We start from the raw sequence: 17,503 nt of genomic DNA, 5'->3' as shown, positions 1-17,503 counted from the left end.
GCTAACTGCGCGGAAGTCCCTAGGGCTGAGCGTCAAGATGGCGGCGAGGGTTGCCAGCGCCGCGTGTGGTGAGGAGGACGCCTTCCGCCGGCTCTTTCGCTTCTACCGGCGGTGGGAGGGCCCCGACGCGGCGGGGGTGATTGACTTCTCGAGGCCGGCCTCGCAGCAGGTAAAGCTGGCCCTCCCTCTTTCCTCCAGGGCACCTGGCTTGAAGGACTTACTGACGCTAGGCCTCGTTTCAGCCTGTCTCCATGGTTACGCATACTTCCAGGGCGCCTGCTCTGAAGAACTTGCTCTAGGCCTCGTTTCAGTCTGTCGCCATGGTAACGGGAGAAATGACCTTAACCAAGAATGCCCTCATCGGTGTTTCCAAACTCTGGTTTTCCAGGACTTGGACTTCAGGTCCCAGAATTCCTGGTCATTGGCCAAAGCAGCGGAGGCCTCTGGGATTTGTAGTCCAAAAGGCTTGTCGTATTTGAGTTTGGAAGTCACTTTTCTCCTCTCTAGCGGTGAATCTACCCTGTAGAACAGGGGTCCTCAAACTTTTCAAACAGAGGGCCAGGTCACAGTCCCTCATACTGTTGGAGGGCTGGATTATAATTTGGAAAAAAAAACATGAATGAATTCCAGTGCACACTGCACATCTTATTTGTTGTGCAAAAAACACATAAAACAATACAATAATTAAAATGCAGAACAATTTTAACAAATATAAAATCTTTAGTATTAGAAAGGGAAGTGTGGGCCTACTTATGGCTGATGAGATAGGACTGTTGTGTGCTTTCAGGTCATTTCAGACTAATGTTGACCCTGAGCAAGGGCCGGGTAAATGACCTTGGAGGGCCGCATCCGGCCCCAGGGCCTTAGTTTGAGGACCCCTGCTGTAGAATGAATGCAAATTGACACCAGTTTAATTGCCACGGGTTCATGGGAGTTGTTTCCTAAATGTTAGCCAGGCTGTTAGGAATTGTGGGAGTTGAACTCCAAAACACCAGGAATACCGAAGTTTGCCTATGACTGACCTAAGGTGACGTCGAAATATTTAGGGTGGAAACGGTGTTCAAGCTCTTGGCCTTCCAGGTAACCTTCAATTTCCTGTTGGCATCACAGTTCTATTGAGTTTTGTTTGGTTTTTGTTTTCATGTCAGGAGTGACTTGAGAAACTGCAAGTTGCTTCTGGTGTGAGAGAATTGGCCATCTGCAAGGACGTTTCCCAGGGGACACCTGGATGTTTGATGTTTTACCATCCTTGTGGGAGGCTTCTCTCATGTCCCTGCATGGGGAGCTGACGCTGACAGAGGGAGCTCATCCACATTCTCTCCAGATTCGAACCTCTGATCTGTCGGTCTTCAGTCTTGCTGATATAACGGTTTAACCCATTGCGCCACCAGGAGGTCCTTTTTCATAGGTGGAAAGTACACACTTGTGACTTGGCAGGGTTAGGCTTCAGGTTGTTATCATTGTAGTAGCTGGAGAGATCAGGCCTTAGTTAGTTGGTTTTCAAAAGAATTTCACCTACTGTATGGCTATCAGCCTCCTCCTAGTAGACTCAAATCAAGAAAAAGTTTCATGAGAACCACCACTCCTCTTAATGTTCCTCCAGCAACAGCAAGAATATCCCTGTGAGCATGGTCCCCCACAAGGTTCTTCTTACAGGGGCAAACCAAGAGGAATCGGACAATGCTTGACAATAAGGAGACGCCAATGATGTTGTTTTTTATTGCTGTTGTGGTTTACGCAATTGTAATGTTTTTAAATTGTATTGTGATACTATGTATACTGTCTTGTTGGAAACCGCCTTGAGTCGCCGATAGGCTGAGAAAGGTGGTATACAAATACAGTAAATAAATAAACTTGGAAGTCCCTGAACAGACTCAGAAGTGGAATTGGCAGCTGAAAAGACAACCTGGCAAAATGGCACTACCAATAAGAAACCTCCACCTTGTGCAACTGAGGAGCAGAACAAACACTGCACTTTTAATTGCATTTCTTGTTTTGTTTCTCACTTATCTTTGATAGTCACAAAGTTACATTGTTCACAAGCTTCCTCCCACTAAATTTCTCAGTGTTGTGTGCCTTCCAAGACTTTTCCGAACTCCTGTTCAAATTAGCCAAGGAGTGAAAAAACATCACAGTAAAATATATTCATATAAAAGGCGAAACTATTAATGGGTTTTCTTGGAAAGATTTGTTCAGAAAAGGTTGCCGGCTTTCTCTGAGGCTGAGAAAGTGTGACTTGCTAAACTGCAAACATATGAATATATTTTACTGTGATGTTTTTTCACTCCTTGGCTAATTTGAACAGGAGCTCGTGTGAAGATCTATGGGTGATAATGGGAAACATTTGTTGTGGAACCTTTAGTTATTTCTGTTCTTTTCCTGGAAAAAATGCAAAAAGTGAAATGGATTTTTTAAATAATTACGAAATTTTAACACAAGGTGTTTACATATGTACTCTTTCAAAATTATTTCTAAATGCTATTCAAAACTATGTACAGCATCATATCATAGCAAATAGTAGTCTTGGTTTCCTTTTTGCAAAAATGGCAGTGAGTCCTTTATGAGTCTTTGACAATGCAGAGGACTTCTTGTTGTGTACTCTCAAATCATTTCTTACTTATGAAGACCCTAAGGTGACCCACCCATGAGATTTTCATGGCATGATTTGTTCAGAGCGTGTTTTCCATTGCCTTCCTCAGAAGCTGAGAGGGTGTGACATGCCCAAGATCTCCCAGTGGATTTCCATGACAGAGTGGTAATTCGAACCTTGGTCTCTAGGATCCTAGTCCAACATGCAAGCCATAACATTACACTGGATCTCTCTTTGTAGGACTGGAAGAGGCAAAATACCTCACTATGGTCAACCCTAAAAGGGATGTACCATGTGGAAGTATGGGAAGGTTGCAATTCTTTTTATTGTATCTACTTATTCATGAATTGCACCCAATCCCCTTCTTGACATATGCCTAGTTTCTCTCTTTCATTTCCCCTTATATTGATCACATATCACATGCACTCATAGAATCATAAAGTTGTCAAACACAATGGGGTTATCCTTTTCAACCCCATTCTGCTGGGCAGGAACATACAATCAAAGCACTCCCAACAGATGCCCATCTATCCCCTGCTCTAAAATCACCAGATAAGAAGATCCCAAATTCCACTGAGTCTTTTTATTATTATTCAGGAGCTACAGTCAAAGTGCTAAAGTACTTTTGCATTATTACACCAGTTAAGCATTAGGGTAATTTTCTTTTAGCGCTGGCATTTTTCTTTCTACTGAAATAATAGCTGTACATATTGACAGCAGCCATCTTGGCTACTTCCAAGAATGTAAAAACACATAAGGCAAGTTCAAATACATTTTATTTCTGAAAGTACTGGGTTAATTCAAGCTGACCTATCAAGGAAAAGTCCTTGATAATGCTGAAAGCTCCCAGGAAAAAAAAATTGGGATGAAGCAAGCTTCATGTGGATCTCAGAAATTGCCAACACAAACCCCATGACTTCTATGTTTGTTATCCATCTGGAGGCTGTAGGACTTTAGGAGATCTTTTTTTATATATATATAATTTTTATTAGATTTTATAAGATTACATCGAAAGTGGGGGAATAATATAAGAAGACAGAAAAGTAGGAAAAATACCCAACCCAACCCCTGTGAAAAAAGAAAAAATATAATGTCCCAAAAAAAACAAGATAAAAATCCAAAAAAGGTCCCTAAAAAAAAGGGGGAGAAAAGAAAAAAAAAAAAAGACTTCCTTCTGATTCTGCTCAGACAATGTCTTTAGTTATATATCAAAAAAAAAATAACAGAAACCCCTCAAAAAGAAAAGGGGGGTCTCCATCATGTCTTCCATATAACCTCGTGTTCTTTATGTAAGTTTATCTAAATAATCTTCGACCATTGACCAGTCCGTCTCTTTAATTGTATTACCTGTGTTCTTTTTTAAAAGAAAAGTCAATGTATCCATGTCTTTTATTTCCTTTATTTTATCTGTCCAGTGGAGTTTCCCTGGAGTATCTTTTTGTTTCCACATCTTGGCGAAGACCATCCTTGCAGCTGTTGTTAAATAAATGAACAAAATGTCCTCATTAGAATCCAATTTGATCTCATCATCTACAATTCCCAACAGATAGTATTCTGCTTTTCTTGGGAAATTCTTTTTAAATACTTTTTGCATTTCTTCATGTATAGTTTTCCAATATTTTTGTGTTTCTTTACAGCTCCACCATAGGTGAAAGAAAGTCCCTTCGTGCTCATTACATTTCCAACAATTTTTTGATACATTCTTGTACATGCAACTTAATTTTACTGGAGTCATATACCACCTATGAAACATCTTTAGCCAATTTTCCTTTAAATCCATCGCATATGTGTACTTCAATTTTTTCTTCCAAATAATTTCCCAGTCACACATAGCGATAGGTCTTTTAAAATTCTCTGCCCATTTAATCATGCATCCTTTAATTGACTCAGTCTCCGTCGACCACTCTAGTAGTTTTTCATACAATTTGGTTATGCATTTTGTGTCTGTCTTTAAGAATTTATCCCAGAATACTTCTTTAGTCTGGAATCCCTGTTTTAGGTCCTGAGTGTATTGTTCTTTTATTTGCAAATAGTGTAACCATGTAATTTTCGGGAAACCCTGATTTACTTCTTGAAGAGACTTTAAAACCGTTGAGTCCTTTTTTAAAAGTTCCTTATATGTAGGCCAGGTCATCCAGCCCAGTAGCCTCCTTTGTTTAGCTTCCATGGGGGAAATCCATAGAGGAGTTTTAGAGTAGAAATAACTTTTATATCTCTCCCAAGTTCTGATTAGCGAGGACCGAATGAAATGATTTCCAAAATTTCTTTCCTTCTGTTCTCTGCCATACCACAAGTAAGCATGCCAGCCTACACGAAGGTCGTGGCCTTCTAAAGTAAGTAGTTTCTCTCTTTTTAAAGCCATCCAGTCCTTTAACCAAATAAGAGCATTAGCTTCATGATAGAGTTTAAAATTGGGGAGACCAAATCCACCTCTAACTTTTTTATCAGTCAGAACTTGATATTTTATTCTTGGTTTTTTGCCTTTCCACACAAATTTCAGAATGGCCTTTCTCCATTCATCAAATTTCTTCACATTCCTGATTATTGGTATGTTTTGAAAAAGGTATAATAACTTCGGTAGGATTGACATTTTAATCAGGGCAACTCTGCCCAAAAGAGAGAGGTTTAAGTATTTCCACTTTTCTAAATCTCTCCGGATCTCCTTCCACAATCTTTCATAATTGTTCGTAAGCAGTTGGGCATTTCTCGAAGTAATCCATATGCCCAGATATTTCATCTTGTTGACTATAGCCAGACCCGATATTTCTTTCAACTCTTCTTGCTTTTCTTTCGTCATATTCTTCGTTAGAATAGTAGTTTTTTGTTTATTTAATTTGAAACCAGCTAGTCTGCCAAACTGTTCGATCGTATGCAGCCAGTTTTTAATGTTCTCTCGTGGATTTTCTATTATCCCTATTATGTCATCGGCATAGGCTCTAGCCTTATATTCTTGTTTTCCAATTTTGACCCCCTTTATATTTCGGTCTTCCTTTATATTCTTCAACAGAATTTCCAATGCCATTATAAAGGAGATCTTCAGAACATTTAGGAGATCTTCAGAACATTTAGAAACAGCAGTGAAATGGCAGATTTTGCTGTAAATAACAAAATTTTGTATACTGCAACTCAAATTTACCATTTGTTTACTAGATTTCTGATTGTGATGTTAATAGTAATACATTAATTCTTGTAGATAGGTTGGTTCTAAAGGTTTTGCATCTAAATTAAGCACACTAATAAAGCTAACCAGTATGATGAATGTATATGGAATAGCTTCATGACATGAGGAGAACAAAATGAATTATTTAAATGTATAGAAATAAAATCTTGAATTTTAGCAGACAAGTAAAACCCTATTTTGGTGAGGGGGGGTAACAGTTGTCAGAAGCCCAAACACTATTTCTGGGTTTGTTGTATGTTATTTGTTGTTAGTCATTTGCATCATACATAATATAAACATATATGGACCATAATCCTGTTTGAGAAGTAATATTATTTTGTAGCTGACATGAACTCCTAAATACGTTGATTTTCTCCTTCCTTTTTGTTTTTATTGCCCTGTAAAACCAGTTTAATACATCAGCAGGATTTTTAATTCCCATCATCTTTATCTGTGGCAGGTATATTGTTATTTGTAATTTCACACATACTTGACCTTTTGATCAGTTATTACAAATTATTAAAATCTTGTCTAGGAGCAGAACATATAGAAAATTCTTTCCATACGATAATGTTTTCATGCATTGTTCTAGTTAAGAATATTCTGTATTTCTTTTCACTATTTCCTACATTTGGGAAAAATAGTATTTGCCTTCTTATCAGTCATGAAACAGAAAGGAAGATGTTGTCTTGCCTTCTGCTTTTTACCTACCTGATTCCATTATCTTCGGTCTGCTGAAGAGAAAATTAACAGTACAGGTGACATTTTTAGGGTAACAGAGGATTAACTGTTTTGAGTAACAAAAGATCATTTTTATTTCATTAAGAATAACGTATTAAAAGTGACTAGTAGGTATTAACAATTTCTCAGCACCCCTAGTGCCTAGACAGGTTTACTGGTCCTCTGTTAATACTGTAATGAGTGCTGTATAATTACAGCTCTCCTAAAAAGAGTTCTGTCACAGAAAGAAGTGCCTCAGACCTTAAGATTACATAATTATGATTACCCACTTATTTCTCAGACATCATTTGTAATTTCAATTAAAATCCCATATTCACTGGAATTAGAAATTAATTCATTATTTTGTTTGAAATTGGAATTTTAGTCTGTCACAGGCAATAAAATGTTGTGGCTTTCTAGCTCTAGCAGTTCCTGTGTTAATAACTATTGCTGTACATGATGTCAGGATCATTGTGCAGGAAGAAAAATGAGCTATTTGTCAGAAGGTTATGATTTCAGATTTCAAATGTCTCACAACCTACTAAATCAAGAAATAAAATGTGCTCCAAACTCCTCAGAAGTTGGAAAAAGCAATTACTGTTTTATTGTGTGATATATGACAGCTCCTTTGTGATGAAAACAAATGTTATATTGCATATGAAAAACTGGAATTCTTTATACACTGTGTGTCTCTTACACAGATGTTTTACTAGTTGCTTGACCTCAGACAGTGCCAGGTATATGAGTGATAGGGGTGCGTCAGAAAGTAAATCGAACAAAAATATGAATGTTGCTTTGATTTCTTAAAGGCAAAACTATACACCAAAAATTAATGCAGTTATATAATCATAATGTATATCATATCAATGCTATAGTACTACAATATTCAATGTACTAACAACTTGTACAAAATATACATAACAGAAATTCACAATGCAAATCTCTAAACCCAAATTTCCTTGTGTGGGATAAACAATTGATTCCTACATAAAAATGTTCAAGTTTGTAAGTCATTTAGAAAACCAACAGTTTATCAATGACAAAATCAAAGTTTATAAGTTCTTTTTTGCAAGTCTCTTATTCAAAAACTTCCAAATGTGGGGTAAACAGCTGATTCCTACATAAGAATGTTCAAGTTTGTGAGTCTTTTTTTAGCCGAAGTATGTCAGCAACAAATCCAAGTTTGAGTGGCTACAAAACATAGTATAGGAAAGAAATTACCAATTGTAATGAAAGCATGCAACACAGGAACCAATACTCAGTAAGTTGTTCTTCAAAGGTGCGCTGCTATTAGTTTGAATCCATAGCAAGCCCAGGAGAGGCAGGTGGATAACCCAATATATAGAGGGAAATTTAAAGTGTATGGTGTGAAATTTAAAGGGGCCCAGTATGGTTACCAGTGTGACTATATCTCAATCATCAATTGTAAGTTACTCATGAGGAAAACCTGTTTAAAGAGGCATGTACCAGCTTACATGAAACATTGAAAGGAAATGGAATCATTTAGACCCTCAGGATACACAGTTTTAAGAGTAAATGTAAGTGATGTATACTTTTGCCCTGCTGCACCACTGCTGCATTCAGAAAGATTCAGAAAACATAAAATGATATTTGAGCCTGTTCAGATAAGAGTCCAAAGTCTGATATGAATCTACTTTTCTCTTCTGTTGGAAAGAGAATGAGAGATCTTGACCTCATGTTGTCTGCATCCTCAATCTCGGAGTTAGATAGAAAGGTGGGAACTAGTTTGTGCAGTGATAGAAGGGCACTTGTACCACCGTGACATTCCATGAGACATTGCAGACAAATGTTAGTAATTGGCATTGTTTAGCTGTCAGCTCAAGCTAAAATATGTGGGTTCTTGTTTCAATGTCTGGCATTAATTTTTCCTCCACTAGGTGGTAAACAGTCATCTGAATATTTCCTCAGTTAGTGAACAGGATGCTTGCAGAGCAGGACTGCGCCCAGTCAGTCAATGGAAAGCCTATGGTTTGGATAATTATCCAGGTGAGTATCTCTAGAAATCTTTTAAGAAAAACTAAATACATACTTCGATAGAGTGTCGCTTTCTCCCAAGATATACAATCAGCCCTCCATTTATTGAACCATCTACGGCTTTAAAATATTAAAAACAAAGTCCAAAAGGCAAACCTTGATTTTGCATTTTCTATGAGGGACAACATTGTAAATTATGGCACACAAGCCCCAATGGAATTTGGTATTGATACGGGGTCCTGGAATCAATCCCTAATGGATACCAAGGGTCTAATGTATGTAATCCAGCTTTAGTGGTGGTAATTATTTGTGCACGTATAATATGCTTGTAAACCTTGTGTTCTTGCTGCATCTTAGTATTTCCTTCACATTAAACAGTTAAAAATTGGTTTTAACTGGGGGTTTTCCCTCAATTCGCCAGGTTTTATATTTATCCCAGATCCATTCCTTCCGGGCTGCCAGCGTCACTGGGTAAGGCAGTGTTTGAAGCAGTACACTCAGAAACCCAATGTATGCAATTTGGATATGCACATGTCTTCTCAGGAAACTACTGATTTGTGGGAAAAGAGTCGGCATCAGCTGCAGTAAGTCCTGGTTTGGAATAACAAATGTGATAACAGTGAAGAAACACAACTTTCAATCAATAAAGTGTGGTATTCAGCAGCTTCGTATTGAAACTTTAACTTCAAGCCAAACTCAGTGACAATCCCTGTGTTAAAAAGAGTTTTTCCTGCAATTGCACCATACAGCACCATGGTCAAGCCTAGACTTCTGTTTTAGTTTAGAAACAGGTTGCAGATCATCTCCACAGTATTCTTGAGTTTTCAAGGCCTCTGTGTGTATTTTTCATCTTAATATGTTTAATTGATCTTTTAACTAGCATCAACATGCTTATCGGTTTTTAAAAGATAAAACATGAGTGAAATATCATTTATGTTTATATATACCTAAATAGACAGATAAAAATTACAAAAATAAAAATAATGACCACATATGAGTTACATACCTTTAAAGGAGACAATGAAGAATTTGAAAGAGTTCAAGATGTTTTATACCTTGGCTCAGTCATTAATCAGAATGGAGACTGCAGTCAAGAAATCAAAAGATAACTAGAACTAGGAACTGAAGCTATGAAAGAAGTCTACGTGTAAAGATACATAAATGAATACTATTAGGATTGTCTCTACTATTGGATTTCTAATTTTTATGTATGGTTGTGGAAACTGGACAGTGAAGAAAGCTGATAGTAAGAGACTAGACCAAATTGAAATGTGCTGGAATATAGTTCTATGGATACCATGGATGGCCAAAAAGATAGATAAATTGATCCTCGAGCAAATCAGATTGAATTCTTCCTAGAAGCCACAATGACTAGAGTGACTGTCTTTCTTTTACTGCACTCTATTTACTAAACATTTTTCTTGTAAGTTTTTTCCCCCTAGTAAGTCATGTCCAAAGCAAGGGACAGAAAGATTAACTCACATCTAGAAAGCCACATCCTAAGTCTGGAAGAACTGTGCTGAGCTGCTGATAATAAGATGACTTGGAGGTCTCTCATTTATAGAATTCCCAAAAGTGGAAATTAGTTTGACAGCAGTTAACAACAACATAAACAGCAAGATCCACCTGTCCAGATGATACAACATGGCTGAGATCATGTGACTTAGTTTGTCTTTGTCCTCCCAATCCTTTTTTTCCTTTTAGGTTATAAGCCCACAGGCATAAACACTTCAATTTCTATTTGTATTTAGAACATTTTAGGTACTTTGTAAGTGTTGTGAATAAAAACAAACAAAATATATTCTGAAATTATATCTGAGAGATAGATAGATAGAGAGATAGATAGATAGATAGATAGATAGATTTGTTGATATTAATGGATTTTTCACAATGCTCTGAACAGGGCCTTTGACCCCACTGTATGGATTATTATTTTTCTCATTGAAATCAAAGATTTATAGGTATCAGTGCAGTGGGATATAAGTTTATATCAACTATATTTTTATAAGTAATATATTGTGATGTGCCACCTGCCATAATTCCAATAGACACACTATCATTCTGTTAAAAAGCATAGTGGAATGGGTTTCATATTCTACTGAGAGTGTATTTCAGAAGAGTAGCCATATTAGTCCTTTGCAGAGAAAGCAACAGAGAGTGTTGTAGTACATTGTAATCATTTTTTTATTTTCACATAAAATTTTATGAAAACTATGCACTAAAAAAATCATAGTTTTTCTAAGCTAGGACTGAAATTCTTCCTGGAAGAGCTGTTATATTTTTCTTGGGACATTTTCTTAACAACACAAAGTCTATATATTTTAATACCACATCATCCCCAAAACCTGGATGGACATATCCATGGGTCAGTGTGAGAACTGTAGTGTAATTCTTATTTTAAAAGACATCATCCTATTCTCTTGAATATATACTCTTTCTGCCTCTTTTGGCCTTTTTGAATGTTTGAGTGGGGACCAGGAACAGTTAGTCTCCTGAGGTGGCATTGGTACCTTTCCCTCTTTGCAGAATGACCCTCAACTTATCCATAGGTCATATCAAAATCCATAATTTTGACCCCAAGACCTGTCTTCAACTTACACAAGCTGTTGTCTTAAATGTGGTTTTTATACGGTGATTAATGCTGAAAACCTTTAATTCATATATACATCTTTCCCATGCTAGGAATATTGATCATGCTCTTCTTTTCTTTCCTATTATATAATTCCAACTGTTTTTCCTAAATATTTTCTGCAAGCTGCCTGAAGTATTAATGCTTCTCTTAAACATTTGTGCAAATAACTATTGGAAATTAGCATTTGAAAGAATTTTGTCAAAGGCTTTCATGGCTGGAATCACTGGGTTTTTGTAGTTTTCAGGCTATATGGCCATGTTCTGGAAGCATTCTCTCCTGACATTTTGCCTGCATCTATGGCAAGACCTCACAATCTCTGAGGATGCTTGCCATAGATGCAGGTGAAACATCAGGAGAGAATGCTTCTAGAACATGGCCATATAGCCCCAAAAACCCACTGAAAGAATTTTGTTTGAGACTTGTATCAGGAATTTGATGTTCTAGAGCAGGTTGTCTCAAACTGCACTCCTCCAGATGTTTTTATTTATTTATTTATTATTTACTGTATTTGTATACCACTTTTCTCAGCCCACAGGTGACTCAAGGCGGTGTACAGGGCAAAATTCAATGCCCAATACCATAAATACAATTAAAAACATTAACATATAATAAAAACGACAATTCTTAACATCTGGTAAGCTGGCTGGGATTTCTCGGAGCTGAAGTCTTCAAAACACCTGGAGAAGCAGAGTTTGAGAAACACTGTTCTAGAGTAAACACTTTGAGAAAGTAATTTGTAGATAAAAGTGTTTCTGTTGTCATTTTATTTTGAATTTAGAAACAAAAGTTCCAGCAAACGGCAACCAAAAAGTTTACTCGAGAAGCTCCGTTGGGTGACTTTGGGTTATCATTATAACTGGAATACAAAGGTATTTGTAGGCAGCAGATTTTCTTGGCAATATGTATCAATATGATAATATTATAGCAAACGTCTATCAATTTTTTGTTATGGGTTGGAAATTTAAGCATAAAGCCACAATACAGGCTTACTGATGTAGACACCATAGATTTCTTTTTAAAATGAAGGCCAAATTATTCAGAGGAGACTGCAGAGCTGAAGGAGAGTGAAGAAACGCCATCTATCAGCATACTGCAGACATGCTTAACCAAATTAGCCTGCAGCCTTATCTACTTATTGTCTTATTGCCTCAGTAGAAATTCACCTATTCCCAGTATTCTCATCAAAAACATCTAGTGAAGGAGATTGAGGATTCTGTTTCAGGAAAGTGTGTGTTTAGGCATTTATGGGAAAGATTTCAAACACAGGTAACATAATGAGCAGCCAGCCCTCCTATGACTGTGTGAGACCTAGGAAAACAATTCTTTTCCCTGTGTAGACTGCTGAATGTTTCTATTGCCGGTTGCTTTTAGGGAGGGAAGGGGGCAAGTGAAGGCTTTAGTCTTTAAAACCCTAAAAAGCCTGCACTCGTCTGTGTTGAGTTGACTATCTAGGGGACTGGTTGTCTCCTTTAGATTTTTAGAAGAAGCCCTCCTAAGAATAACATATATTGAGCCTTTATGGGTAGATGAAAGAGAGCTGTCTTCTTTGTTGCTCCCAGATTATGAAATGCTTCCCTCCCCCCACAATAGTAGGAATCACGTTGTTGTTGTTATTATATTTATTTATTTATACCCTGCTTTATCTGCTCAAAGGGGACTCAAAGTAGCTCTTATTCCTTGATAACACTTCTTTATGAAGTGGTCTTTCAAACTGTTTTGAAATTGAATTTGAATATCTTAAAATATTTTGATTGTTGTGGTGATTTTAAAAGTTTAATTTGTTTTAATATTTGTTAGTTGCCCTGGATTTTAGTTTTTAGTGAAAAGGTAGGATCGATCTACAATAATAAAAAAGTTATCAGGTTATGTAACATAATGGTTGTTTGAATAAATAAAACATAGCCTACCTTATTTGCAGCAGGAAAGAAAAGAAATTGATTTCAAATTCATATTTCACAAAAATTATTAGCTCTATCTATGTCACAGGAGAAGCAGACTATATTTTTTTCCTCGCTTTGTTTTCTAATTTTGGAGATGAGATAATGGGCTTTAGAGCTTTCAGTTAGATATCAGTCTATAGTTCAATTTAGCTAACCACTGGATATTTTTAGAATTCTCTTTCTGAGTCTCTTCATTTTTTCTTATTTGTGCCAGAAATATTCAGCTGATCATTACACTCCCTTTCCATCTGACCTGGCTTTTATCTCAGAACAAGTGGCTAAAGCTTGTGGTTTTCCAGGCTTCCAGGCAGAAGCTGGGATCCTGAACTACTATCATTTTGACTCATCTCTAGGAATTCATGTCGATGAATCTGAGCTGGACCATTCTCAGCCCCTCTTATCATTCAGGTAAGCTATTTAAAGGTTTTTCCTCCAAGGTGAGGAAGATCTGCATGTTTCCATTTAAGGCATATTATCAAAATCATGGAAGAATTCTTGTTGAAAATTTAAAGTTGCAGGCCTGAAATTGTTCAGAATGCTTCAGATAAGTATTGGCACAAATAGTCCAGAACAAAAGGAGAGCTGAACTAATGAAATAAGTAATATCCAAAATAGAGATACATTTTTTTCAGTGTATAGTGTACCATTTCTCTAGGGAGTTGTCTGGCATGTATAGGTGTATGTACATATGCGTATTTGTCACAACAACTTGTTTCAAAGTTTCTCAGCATTTTCATCAAGCAGAGTTGTTAAAATTATACAACAAAAGTAAAATAATTTTATTATTTAGCTTTTATTGGCTTTCTCTGCAGTCTTCACATAGTGGGGCCACTACCTCAAACAACATTCTCTCAGGACCACTTGTAATCACCAACTGAAGCAAAAATCTCAAAATAAAATGCAGGCCCATGAGTCTGTTTCTTCTCCTGTATGATTTTTAACAATTTTGCCTATTTCTAAATTAGGTAAAGTATTTTGTATCTTTTGATTCTCCTAACAAAAATGTCTCTGCAATGTATATTTTGGTTTCTGTTGTATTTTTCTGTATGGCCAACACAGCTACCTCTGAAGACAGACAATATTACTATTATCTCTTCCATACAAATCTGTCACAACTTTCCTATACCATACAACTCATGGACAGAGGTCCTCAAACTTTTAAAGCATAGAGCCAGTTCATGGTTCTTCAGACTGTAGAGAGACCCAAATATAGTTAGGAAAAAAAACATGAACGAATTCCTATGCACACTGGACATATCTTATTTGGAAACCCCTGTCTTAGGAGATGAAAAATATGGGAAAGTATTTTTCTGTACAGAATAGTTGCATAAATGATTATGCAAGAATCAGTGTACTACAAGGCTGGTGGTTTCACGTGTAATGAGTTGCAAATAGCTTCCATCTAGGTTGTTAAGAAGAGTAGAGATGGCAAATTTTGTCCACCTTTGTACATTGCTTCCCTATTTATTCCTTCACTAACTACTGTCTCTCAATCCTCTTTCTCTTTTTAGTTTTGGACAGTCATCTATATTTCTGTTGGGAGGCCAGAAACGAGATCAAGCCCCTGTGGCCATGTTCATGCATAGTGGGGATGTGATGATCATGTCTGGCTTCAGCCGTCTGCTGTACCATGCTGTTCCCAGGGTTCTGCCCAACTTGGAGGGGAAACCATTGCCTTCCTGCATGGAGCAGCCTCTGCCTTCTGACCTTCCTGCAAATTCTGTTCTCCAGCCCTGCTCTGCAGAGGACTGGGAAGTGTGTGCCAAATACCTGGAAACATCCCGTATTAATATGACTATTAGGCAAGTGCTTGCTGATGGTCATACATTTCCAGCTGAAAATAGGACAGAAGGAGAACTACATACTTTTTCTGTAGGATCTTATCATGAAGAACATAGTGAAATCAAAAGGCACAAGTGTGACACTGAAAGCTGAGATCTACACATCATGTCTTCCTCCCCTCAGCATTATTCTTTCAACTCTGACAATTTCATGAGCTGTATAGAGAACCAGCAAGTAACAGAAGGGATAGGTGATAAACCAAATTGATCACTAACTCTAACGCTAACTCTAACAAGCAATATGAAAGTTGACTGAAGTACTGGCTCAGGCAATGATGTTCTTTGTTGTTTTTGGTCTTTACAAAGTCATACAGCAAACCTGGGTTACTCTGCTATTTTATTTAATACTAATACAGAATACCTCCCCTGGCATTCATCTTTAAGGTATCAAAAAAGAGGCACTAGCAAAAAGTACAGATGTTAAAATGCAAATTTTGTAATAAAAATGTGGTTGGAAAACAGTAAGTTGATATTGCTTGATGATAATGATAGGAAACCAGCTGGTAACCACAGAGGAAATGTTAAATAATAAGAAAATTTTAAAAATTGAATGAACCTCTAAAAACATTTCATTTTCAGCACCTTCAAGTACATTCCTCTGAGAAGCCAGTGATTTACCTGAAAACTGTTCTCCTGAAGTCCTACTGTGTCATCTAAATTCATGCTATGTGCCTTACAATATGTTTATCGCCTTCTGGCTGATGCTGAAGGTTCATTTTGTGGGATAGGCTCATTTATTTAAATCAGCCTCTCCCTTCTTGGAGCAAAATAATTAGGAATTGTCTAGTGATTTTTCTATTCAATGTGTCCTTTTCTTCCCCTTCTCTCTGAATACTAAAACTGCCCTGTTCCATCAGCATCAGGCTGTTTGGCTGCCTACATAATGCAATCTTTGCAGCCTGCCTCCTTTAGGAGCAGACAGGAGAGAATGACTTTACAAACAGGAACAATGAAGTTGTAGATGAAGCACCCAGAAAGAAAATTAATCAGCGACTATCTCTATTGCCCAAAAGGTAAATATATTGAAACAAATAAGGACAACACAGTCTTCTGTGCCCATCTGTTTTAGGATCCTGGCTTCCCTATCTGCTTTTTAATGCAATTTTAATTGCCAGAGTGCAGCACTCTGTCCCAGGAGTGTTTTGTCGCACTTTTCCCATGAATAAGCTTACTCTGTTTTAAATTAAAGATCTATATCTGTCTTGGAGAGCTGATTTCCCCCATCCTCCAGCTTAGTTATTCTGCAGTATTGTTCATACTGCTTTGAGCAACTCTCTCACCTTTTCCTTCAGGCTGTGTTTAGCTCTGCTGTTCTTGATAGCCTAAAGCAAAACAAAAGAGAATATGCTCATTTCTGGCTAAACTGAGAAGATTTTTTTCCCATAGTATTCAGCATCATTGTGAAGTTCAGGCATAGTATGAATTTAGTACCATGTTCTTTTTTTCCTTTTCCCCTGTCTTTATCTCTCACTGTTGTTTTAATAGAATTTTCACTAGAACTGTTACCTATTTCTAGAGTTCGGACTTGTACAGAAGTAACTTGATAGTTTTAATAGGAAAGTCCACTTTGCACAAATATTAAGTGTGAACTAATGCCCATTCATTACTTAGAATAATGTTTGAGAGTAAATGAATGAATTTTCATTTCATTACCAGATGAAGGACCACTGTATGTAGCTGAAGACTGTGTCTAATCATGGCACCCTGCTTTTGTGCATCTGTTTATTTGTCTGAACCTTCCTTGACCAAAAATATTTTATAGTAGTTCATATAATCCCTTAAAACCAGTACCATAGTTCTTATAACAACTGTGCAGCCTTCAATGGTAGCCTTACATTGATCGCATTGCAGTAACTTAAATGAGAAGCTGCCAGAGCATAAAGTAATGTGGCCAGATTGGTCATAGCTGGGACTATAGAGTGGCAGGTGAAGCTGCCCAGATGCTTGGAACCACCAAACCTTTTTTGGGCCACAAGTGGCAGGTAAATTTTGCACCCATGCTATACTATACACCTGCTCCTTTGGGAGAATTGCAACTCCATCTAAAATAATCACACCACTCTTGAACATGGAAACTGCAAATATTGGTTTTTGATCCATTACAGTGTCCATACACCATTCTAACCTAGCACATCCTAGTCGGTCTCCGAACAGCAAGCAGAAGTAGAGCTGGGTGTCCTCAACATATACATGACATCCAGCTCTAGAAAACCTACTGACTAGAAAACCTACTGACTAGAAATTTCTATTTGAATATTTTAGATATGTTCTTACACATGCTTTTGGACTACATCCAGTTTTGTTTTAGTAAACTCCCACTTTGAGAACAGCACTTCGCTTATCTGTTCCCATGGGGGCTTCATAGAAGAAAGAGGAAAACATCTGGATGGAAGTTTTCTGTCAAAGGGATGAAACATGTCCATCCTTCAATGTTTTTTGTACCCATATCCCCCAAAATTAACTCACAGCCATTCTTTCTGTTGGGCCACCTCCTAATAGAGGTCCGTATTGTTAGATGCAATAAGTGAAAATGCTTTGAAGGTAATGACTCCTTCCCCTGTCCTTACCTTTCATTGGAATAAGCACAGAAATCTTATCTATCAATGATAAATACGTTCTGTTCTA

The 17,503-nt window shown here is 37.2% G+C and overlaps 1 protein-coding gene across 2 annotated transcripts; it reads left to right on the top strand.

Moving 5' to 3' along the window:
* Positions 1-16: 16 nt before the first annotated feature.
* On the top strand, positions 17-15,339 carry ALKBH1 (alkB homolog 1, histone H2A dioxygenase). 2 transcript variants are annotated; one of them, XM_060757761.2, is made up of 6 exons: positions 17-169; positions 8,369-8,477; positions 8,887-9,049; positions 11,876-11,966; positions 13,252-13,445; positions 14,549-15,339. In XM_060757761.2, the coding sequence occupies exons 1-6, from the start codon at positions 38-40 to the stop codon at positions 14,970-14,972; spliced, it is 1,113 nt and encodes a 370-aa protein (XP_060613744.2). In that variant the 5' UTR covers positions 17-37; the 3' UTR covers positions 14,973-15,339. The 2 variants fall into 2 exon arrangements, with proteins under 2 accessions (XP_060613744.2, XP_067319003.1); XM_067462902.1 differs by lacking the exon at positions 17-169 and adding an exon at positions 190-323.
* Positions 15,340-17,503: the final 2,164 nt, after the last annotated feature.

This window comes from Anolis sagrei, chromosome 1 (genome assembly GCF_037176765.1).
Source record: "Anolis sagrei isolate rAnoSag1 chromosome 1, rAnoSag1.mat, whole genome shotgun sequence".
NCBI lineage: Eukaryota > Metazoa > Chordata > Lepidosauria > Squamata > Dactyloidae > Anolis > Anolis sagrei.
Note: the sequence above shows the minus strand (reverse complement) of the source record. Positions and strands in the feature narration are given on the sequence as shown.